General features: G+C 40.1%; 1 protein-coding gene across 3 annotated transcripts; it reads right to left on the reverse strand.

Annotated features, from left to right (window-relative positions):
- Positions 1-1,009: 1,009 nt before the first annotated feature.
- Positions 1,010-7,017, reverse strand: shox2 (shox homeobox 2). Of its 3 annotated transcripts, none has more exons than XM_061218297.1 (5): positions 6,593-7,017; positions 4,813-5,021; positions 2,572-2,629; positions 1,715-1,803; positions 1,010-1,267 (listed from the first exon to the last, which is right to left on the reverse strand). In XM_061218297.1, exons 1-5 carry the CDS (start codon positions 6,837-6,839, stop codon positions 1,010-1,012), a joined length of 861 nt encoding a protein of 286 aa, XP_061074281.1. In that variant the 5' UTR covers positions 6,840-7,017. The 3 variants fall into 3 exon arrangements, with proteins under 3 accessions (XP_061074281.1, XP_061074280.1, XP_061074279.1); XM_061218296.1 differs by having other exon boundaries at positions 1,010-1,297; XM_061218295.1 differs by having other exon boundaries at positions 1,010-1,297; positions 1,709-1,803.
- Positions 7,018-10,000: the final 2,983 nt, after the last annotated feature.

Raw genomic sequence — 10,000 nt, forward strand, 5'->3', positions numbered from 1 at the left:
ATGCACATGAGTCAACACACGGAAAAACAAAAAAAAACCTACAATGTATTATTATTAAGCCACAAAATAATCAAAATATTTTCTTGAGTATCAGCATATTTTACATGTGCCCGTACCGTTTCATAACAGGGATCCTTTTTATTAAGCGGCCTAATATTTTATTTAAAAAGTTACATTTCTGATATGGTGATTTAAAAGGATATTGCCATCTGCAAATATGGACACTTCTTACTGGTTAAAACCTGAAATATTTTCTGAGATTTGCTTACCACTCAATAATAATTATTAAAACGTATGGTAATCATCCCCGCCCCCTCCCCGCGGCCCAACAACATTCAAGTGACTGCTCGTTTCTTTAGTTCTTCTGAGTGACAGCTGTCCATCATGACGCGTAACTGACACGAGTCACGTCATCGGGGAAGAGAGAAGTTCATGCAAACACTTCTGGCGTTTTCATTTTGTTACGAAACACAATCCCACAATGTCCCCTTTTATTCTTTCTTTTTTTGTTCAGAAATATCCACAGTTTCTTTTGAGGGAAACTCTGGAACACGTTGAAATAAAACGAGGCCAGCCTCTATTTTTTCAAAATCAAATAATAACGTAATAAAGTAAAACTGCGCAGAAGTTCGCTTTGTCACACAAAGAGCGGACCGTCCCAGCTGCGTCATCCTATACTCAGTATAATCTCGCTTTTTATAGACATCTTTTCCTCTCCCCGGTTTGTCAGTCCTCTGCCTCTCCTCACCGCCTCGCCTCTGTTCCCACGTCGTCTTCAGAAGTTGGGTAAATACATCAATTCCACCTCTTGCCTTCGGGATCCAAAATTATGTTCGATTTCACAGTTTGATTTTATAAATAGCCTATCTTTATAGATATCCTATACTTGTTTATCCTTCATTTTTGAAAAGCATAAATAAGGTCCTCGCTTTCACATTGTACGCCTTTTGTTTTTTTGCTGTTCAGCCTTGCCGCGCAGACCTCTCTCCTCCGTGCGCGCGTCCGCGTGTCACAGGCCCAGCGCGGCGGCGTGCTTTTTGGCCTTCAGCCTGAGGTCCGCGATGCTGGAGTTCTTGTTCGTGTTTTTCGCCGCGGCGGCTGCGGCCACCACGGAGGCGGCTGAGGCCGACTCGGCCGCGAGGGTCGCCAGGGGCAACCCGAAGGGTGGCGCGGGAAACATCATGTAGGGCGCGTGTGCGGCTAGGTGCGAGTGCAGGTGATGGTGCGCGTGCGCCACGGCGCTGTCCAGCTGTAGCTGCGCCTGCACCTGTAGGGAGAAGGGCGGCACGTGACTATCCTACAGACGCACGGACGGGGAGAGAGGGGAGAGAGACATTAACTTTTTGGAGGGATGCTGGCAAATATCTTTCAAACAGCACTTTCTGTGACAATTCACCCACCCCACAGCGAGTAACCCGAGCATTCTATGCCTCAACAGAAGCTGCACACCATTAGCCAGTCGTCTGTATAACATTTTAGCTAAATAACATGATTAAATGTTGATATAAATGTTTATAATAAACACAGTTAGCAGATAAAGTAATAATTTAGCAACGGTAATAGCCTACTGGTAAATGCAATAATCACTACATTCGCCTGTTTCCGTGGGCCTACAGGAGAAACTTTTCCAGGAACGCCGGTGTTCCAGTTGGTGGGAAAACTCTGCCAAGACGCCGCGCGCCGCTCTGGGATTCGCGCATCAAACGGCACTTGCCTGCTGGAAGGGCATGCGCAGCGCGCCCACGTTGACATACGGCGCCACGCGACACGCTTCAAACTGACTCGCCGCCCCGATGAGCACCCCTGAAAGAGAAGAGGAACGAATTAATGTTCAAAACCTGTTTCAACACGGTGGAGACAAACATACACACCCGAGTGGCGAGATGACATTATCTTTAGCCACAATGCTGATCAATAAATTATGCGAACAAAGCAGGAATGCTCGAGAACATTTGAATGATTATAATTTGATTAGAACAATGGATAATTATACAGGACTGAAAGGGCTGGTGTTTTTTAAACATTAAAATATTCTAAATCCATGGGGTTTAATTTGTGATTGAGGTTGTTATGAGATTTCATTATAAGTCAAATCAGTCCTTAAGGTGTGTGTGCGTGTGTGTGTGTGTGTGTGTGTTTGTGTAAATGTTTATGTGTTTGTAGCCTATGTGTTGTGTTTGTGTGTGAATGTTTGTGTATGCACACGTGTGTGTGTTGGGTATGTGCATGTGTGTTTGAATGTTTGTGTGTGTACATTTCTGTGTGTGTGAATATATGTTGTGTGTGTGCCTGTGTGCTGTGTTTGTGTGTGTGCGCGTGTATGTTGGGTGTATGTTGTGTTTGTGTGTGTGTGTATGTTGGGTGTATGTTGTGTTTGTGTGTGTGTGTGAATGTTTTTGTATGTGTGTATGTGTGTTTATGTGCTTGCAGTTTCAACAACTACTCTCGCTCATATTTTACAAGCAAATAAAATCGTACATATTTATTTATGTCTGTATGTGTTTACTTATTTACTTAGGCTTATGATAATTTAACAGGAGAGATTGAGTTGTGACACGCGGAAGTGCTCACCTTTGTGTAGCTGGTTCTCCTGTTTTCTGCATTTGGCTCTCCGGTTCTGAAACCAGACCTGCGGAGACACAGACTCATCAGCGCCGGGACTGGCAGCCTCTTGTGAGGGCGTGTAATTCCTCTCAAAATGACAACAACCGCAGAAAACAATATCCCATAAGACCACTGAAATATTAATGCCGCTTAACCTCTGATTATAATTATCACATTTACAACATGCGAGTGTAAAAAGCCAAAACAAAAGTGAAAACAGGACCAATGAAACAAAATGAGTAAATAAGTACTGAGAAAGGAAACGCGTTTGATCGAAATTTGCCGCCTAAATTTGGCCATAATAAATTACCTTCTCAGCACGGTTTCATCTTTCGATAGATTAGCGTCCCAGAAGAGCGAAACTGACTCTGATATCGAATACCATCGTGTGATTACGGCTCGAGACATCTGAGCAACGCGATCTGAGCCGAACACGCTCATTAGTGGCCGGTAAAATTAATTACCTTTATCTGCAAGAAAATTTATGTTACTGAAGCATTTAATGCCGTACAGTTTTAGTTTAATTACCGTCAGAACATGTCCGGTATCAAGATATTTTGAAGATCGCAATTTCTCTGTATTACTTGATTTAAAAAATGTCCATTTTCGGGCACGAGGGATGGGTGATTAAACGTCATTACTATGATAATCTGCTTTCAATCCCCACACAAAGCGGGGACACATTGACCCGGGAAATATGTTTTGTTTCATTTTGGGCGTTTTAAAAAATCCGTTTTCTCTCAACACAGACTAAAATGAAAAACGGACAGCGATAACGATCAAGCATACACCATAAATTTTACATTTAGGGATGTACTCCCGTGCATCCAGAATCCGTGCCCACGCAAATAAAATTATATTGCTGCTTATAAACAGAACAACCCATTGCGCGGCTCTGCAGACTAATTTCAGGTTGTGATCATTCGTAGCGTGTGTGGCATATCAGTATTCTGTGAGATCCACTTAATCTGCAGTGTAGTCCCCCTTTTTTATTTTATTGAAAACGGAACATCAGATCTTTATTTGGGTAAAATGATGCATAATGTATGTAAATCCTCGAGCGCTGCTCCGCGCGCTGGGACACAATGCGCTTTGGTGCAAATCCAGCTATAGCGCGAGGAGAAAGAGCTGCTTCAACTTTTTAGGGGCGTTTTGTGTGCGCTTTATGGTTTTATTAAAAGACCAAAAATATCCAATGCGGTTAAGAGAAATAATAAGTGAGCCGTCTCTCGAGCTCAGTGCGACAGACAGACGGGATGAAAGCCGCGGCTGAAATGAGATATTATGGGGTTTGATAAATCAGCGCAGATTCTGTGTCTATGTTCATTGTCATTGTTCGGCTCGGCTGGCCTTCTCTCATTACACAGAGATTGTACCCCCTCTCTGTTATTATGTTTCCGTACAGATGGCCTTGCCACCCAAAAGAGGGGAGCGCAGTTACGTCAGAGGGACCAGCGCTTACCCAAACGCACAGAAAGAGTTACAACCTGTTCAGTTCTTCAGCATGCATGCGCATTATGTGACATGTTCATGCAGATTTATTGAAAAGGAAAATATAATATTGTTGATAATTTTATATAGGCTATTTTCTCGTAAAATGTAATAAAATATAACTGATATATTAAAAAAGAAAAAGAAAATCACGCCAAATCCCAGAAATACATTAATTAATTACAGGACTTAAAAGCTCTCCCTCTCTCTCACCATCTCTCTCTCCCTCTCTCTCTCTCTCTCTCTCTCTCTCTCTCTCTCACATACACACTCCCTCTCTTCTTCTGGGATACATGCGCATCATTTGTGCATGTTACTTTATAAACGTGTTATAGTCTACATTCCCCAAAACTGAATTTAAATTAATTTAAACACACGGTGGTGTGATGTTGAGGGTTGTGTATTTTAAAAACAGGCCAGTCCTAAACGGAGGTCACGAGCACATTCATTGTAAAATATAAATAGCAATGTCAATGCATTTCTGCTCTGAAGACGTGTCACACGAACGCACCTCTGTGCGTAAAAATCACTTGTAAAGCTATCTGAACGCGGGCAGGTAGCCTCTCTTATATTTACATCCTAAATCAAACCTTGTTTAACTGGACTTAGAGTGATTTGGACTCCATGCACCCATAACATTGTCCAGGAATCAGAATTATCTTTAGTCATAGCAAAGATGTTGCAGAATAAACCCAAAATAAATATAAAGCGGCTTACTTGGACGCGCGCTTCAGACAGCCCGAGCCGTTGGCTCAGCTCCTCGCGCATGAACGCGTCGGGATAGTGAGTCTCGTCGAACAGGCGCTCCAGCTCGTTCAGCTGCTCCAGAGTAAAGTTAGTCCGACTTCGTCTCTGTTTGATTTTAGTCTGTGTTTCGTCCTCCATTGGTTTGGAATCCTCTTTTCGTTCTTTCATATCCGTATTACCTGACAGAAGGGACAACAAAATAAGCGAAGGAGCCGAGCTCCAAACCTCGAATTTACACGCGCATGGCAGCTCTCAAAACATGATTTGCTTTAGCACCGCACCAATATCAGGCTCTGATATTTTGTAGTCTTACGGAGAGCTTTTAAATAATTAACTCCTTATAAATATGCATACAGGAGCTCACTATTGGATGTCCGAGAGCAGCGGATGATCACTCGGGGTTTATCCCAGCCTCGGGTGAAGATGAATACTGACTGAGTCTTTAAATGGTGACGATAATAATGACAGTTACTGTATCAAAAATACATTTTTACTTTAATGGATTATGTCTGCATACACGAACGTGCCCGTAGAATTCGCGAGTAAACGTGTAGCCAGGTCAGTAATATGCTTGATCCTTTATTTTATTGAATTTCCGCTCAATTCGTTCTATTTTATTCTTGTATTAATCTTGTAAAAACAATTATTTTGTTGCACTGACAGGCCTCGTTTTGTCATTTCAATTGAGTTCATTTTTGTGAATTATGCTTCGGAATTCTTGTATATTTTAAGTCGAAATAGTGATGATTATTTTAACCGGGGGGAAATATTATTATTATTATTATTATTATTATTATTATTATTATTATTATTATTATTATTATTATGTAATTCATTTGCAAGTACTGTAACTGTACATAAATGTATTCAGACCAAAATATTTCTTAATGTTCATATTACAGACTGTTTCTTATTTTTTAATAACCATACTCATTTCACCACGAAACGAAATCCCTTGCAATTTCCATTGTGTTAACATTTGTTTTAATGATAGGAATGAGAAACGTTAATCGGTGCTTACGGTTTCATGTCAGAGAAAATATATATTTGAGCATTTAATGTATGCCCTGTTAACTGTAACTAAATGCACTTCCATTGAAGACGCGGAATCGCGGTTTACCCTCTGCCGCCAAGGCCGCGTTTCTAATGCAAAGCTCGCAACCCGGACACTAATGTCCCAACAGTGGCTTTAACAGGTGCATATGTAATATTGCCCATATCTGTAAATTAAACACGAATTTATGCGATATTGTCATAATGTTCAGGTACTGGATGTCTGTAACCGAGTGACTCAGGGTTAAAGCGGTGTATTCTCTATGAAATAGCCGACACACGTGAACTGTTTGCATCACCATATGCAATATTTCGATGACCTCCAAGTAAATACAAAATATGAATATGCAGATACTCTCCATTCAAATGCGCGTTTATTGCAAAATTATGAAAAACTGAAATTATGTAAATTGTTAGGGGATTAGGAGGATCTCAAGAAATTAAGTGTTAAACTTTATCCTGTACGACAATCAAAGTTTACAAAATCAGGCTTTTTTTTCTCAAAGCAGGCCTGTTTAAAAACAAGTGCAAGTCCAGCCTCTTACGCGATTCTCAGCGTGAAGAATCAACATTATATTTCGAAGGCTGAAAACATTTTTTTGTTCCGGGAAGATGCATCTTATCTCTACTCTTCACACCTCTAAAATCCGCGCAGTAACCGTTAGAGAATAACAGCGGAACATAAATAGCCAGTTACCATCCATGAGCTTCGGGCTGCCCGCATCCCTGCTTCGCTCTGACCCGAGCATGTCCGCCTCTCTGCCCGGCGATCGAGCGCCTCCGCGGGAAATAGCGTTCACCTCCTCCCGACTCTGTTCAGCGGAAAGCGCTTCTCTGCCCCGTGCTGCCCCGGTCTCCAGCACCTCCCTATACGTTATAACTTCCTTCTTTTCTTTGACTTTCTGATCAAAAGACTTCGACACAAAAGCGGTAAGTTCTTCCATCACTGCTCCAAAAAAAAAAAACCTTCCCTTCTCGTTCTCACTCTCTCTTTCTCAGTTCCACCACAGCCTACGATAAGACATCAACAGCGTTTCTTTTCGTCGACCTAAATACGAAGTGATGTTGTTGCCAACTCTAGATCTCGCTAAGCTAAATGTGTAAGATCGTGGCCAATTCTTCTTGCTGCGGAGTTCAGACCTGCTGCTGATCAGCTATTGAAGTCACACTATTTATACTTTGCAATGCCTGCCCCTTGATCCGTGCAAATTACCTCCCCACAGGAAGCCAGGATGAGCCCCCGCTCCGTCTCCATACACTGACAGGGCGAAAAAAAAACATTATCAACCCTTCAGATTTCAGATCATTCTTACGAGCTTGCTATTGGCCATTAATCCAAGATTGACAAGAAGGACTAATTAATTTAATTAAGCGTGGATTCGTTGCTATTGTCCTGAGTTAGTTTTTTAAACACCGGGGAGATGGGCTGGATCTCTGCAGGGGTGTGGCTAAAACTGAAAATGACAAGCTCTCGCAGAAAGGCGCACATGGGAGGAGAGCTTCCTCAAAATCTCTCTGATCCGGAAAAAAGCGACAGCGACGGTGCCGCGCGGAAGGTAAAGAGCGGAGCCGCGAGGACCGGGGCGCGCGGAATAAAAATAGGATGCGCATCACATCAAGGACAACGAACTACTGTTAAAACAGCAGTCTCACCGACTCTGTGTATGAGAATAATACTTCATAGATATAGGCTACAACACATGAACACACGCTATTTATGTAGCAGCCTATGCCAAATAGTTTCCCACTTATAATAGATTGTAAAATTAATTATAAATTAAATTAATCAGCTTTATATAATTGTCATTTTTTCTTCTTCACAAAAAAAACATATGCGCACATCAATATTGGTATATGAACTAATACTAACAACAATAGCAACAGTAACAACAACAACAAACAGCAACATAATAATAATAATAATAATAATAATAATAATAATAATAATAATAATAATACCAATATGTTTTATACTCATATGAATGATACACGTAGGCTATTAGTACACGTGTTGTAATTTTTCCACACAATTGTAAAAACACTGCTTATTACTATACTTATTATAATGATGATGATGACGGCAACAACATAACATAATAATATAATAATAATAATAATTATAATTATAATAATAATAATAATAATAATAATAATAATAATAATATCCGAAATGTTATTGCCTTAAGAATTAGCCTATAATCATGCGCAAGCAGGAGTCTATCCGATAATAGGTGACAAATAATAATTTTATTTAATCTCGATGGAACATGAAACCTTTAAAGTTTGTAAACATAAGCTAAACGTTTTGTTCAACTGTGTTTTTATGTATCGCCATTGGGGTTGTTAATTAGGCTACTGCCGTTTAAACTAACCGCGTACCGAAATAATTACATATTTGCAAAATAAATAAATAATGGTTGACTTGCGGTGAAGGTAAATGAATGCCTTGGGGACGCAGCTATTTAGTAAGACCAAGTATGACACGAAATGGGATACGCCATGCAAGACAATATGAAATCATTTGTAACTGTGATGCAAAATTAAGTAGGTTTATTGATAATCTATACTAAATATTATTTCCTCACACAGTTTCCAACAATTCGCCTAATTAATTATGGATGATGTCTGTTCTTTGGAGTCTTGGGCATTCGTTATTTTCACTTGCAGCGTTTTTCTGCCCGTTTCCCCCCGTTTGCACTGAAGTTCATCTGAGTCAAATACCACGCTGATTCAGTAACTGAAATCAGGGCACGGAAAAGTCTTTATTGATCTATCGTTATTGATTTGGAAAACAAAATTGAATATTACTGGTTGCACTCATATCCTAATACGTTCGGAATGCGATGTGAATAATATAATCTAAAAATACCGCTCCATAACATGTGTCTTTGAAAGGTGGTCCCTGTCGTAATGCCTTATTATATTTCCGCTGATTGCCACTCATTCGCGGTCCAGGGGGCATCAGGCTACAGTAAAACCATGGACGCAAATATTTTGGTGATACATGTTTTTTGCTCATCTGAACGTTTTTAATATTTAGTCAATATTGCTTCTTTTAACGTATATATTTATTTTATAGAAGCGGCCGTTTCTCTCTCTCTCTCTCTCTCTCTCTCTCTCTCTCTCTCTCTCTCTCTCTCTCTCTCTCTCTCTCTCTCTTTGTATATGTGTGCGCGTGCATGTGAAATTCAGTGGAACTGGTTCATAACATCTGTTCATTTTAATAGGATAAAAAATAGGAAAGTTCGGGTTTCTTGTTTTCTTGTTTTCTGGATTAATTATTGAACAAACATAGGAAAAACCAAAGGAATGCAAAACCCCTTTCCTCTGTCCAGTTTCTTTTAAATCAGCAGTGCAATCTAAAGGTATGCTACGGAACGAGACAATAATGCCTGTTTGATTAGAACTTAAATTAATTTGGTTTTCTTTTCATTCCGCCAAAAGTGCAAAGCTATGAAGAACTGTTATTGTAGTGCAATACTCATTTTGACATCTGTACACACACACACACACACACACACACACACACACTCACGCAAACGAAACGCAACTCGAAAACGACGTTTGCACGATTAAAAGTTGAACAAAACTCCAAAATAATCTTCATTTCTCATAGGGTACTATTTTCATATATTTCGCAATGTAAACAATAATAAATATCTAAATCGTGCGAGAAGTTTTCCGATATCAGTGCCTGCGGGCATTACAGGTGGCCGATGCCGAGCTGGATGCACCGCTGTCTCGGTGGGCTCCGTGAGAATACGCCGGCCACTTATTATGGGCCACAACAGAAAATCATGTAACCACTCTTCCGGCATAGCTGAGCTTTCTGCTGCGATTTTAATTCATAACCGTTCGGTTCATTATTCATGAAAGAACCCCAAATATAATAATACAAAAATGGATCTACAGAAATAGGCTACATTTAGAATATTTGTACACAACATTCCTCTTTTCTTCTCTTTTTTTACATGCACATGTAGCCCATCTAATATTATTGATATTTAACATTTTGTTTTGTCGTGTATTTACTCAAAACGTTATGATTTTGTCATTTTTAAAAGAGGCTACCAATTTAAAATGCTCTATGAGAATCAGAAAGTTG

Source organism: Conger conger, chromosome 13 (genome assembly GCF_963514075.1).
Source record: "Conger conger chromosome 13, fConCon1.1, whole genome shotgun sequence".
In the NCBI taxonomy this organism is placed as follows: Eukaryota; Metazoa; Chordata; class Actinopteri; order Anguilliformes; family Congridae; genus Conger; species Conger conger.

Coding starts and splice junctions, on each gene's coding strand:
- shox2 (XM_061218295.1), bottom strand. CDS start 6,839: ATGGAAGAACTTACCGCTTTTGTGTCGAAGTCTTTTGATCAGAAAGTC. Junction 5,022..6,592: donor CAGCCCGAAGCTCATGGATG/GTAACTGGCTAT, acceptor CCCTTCTGTCAG/GTAATACGGATATGAAAGAA. Junction 1,298..1,708: donor TGCCCTTCCAGCAGGCAAGT/GCCGTTTGATGC, acceptor GTGCGTCTGTAG/GATAGTCACGTGCCGCCCTT.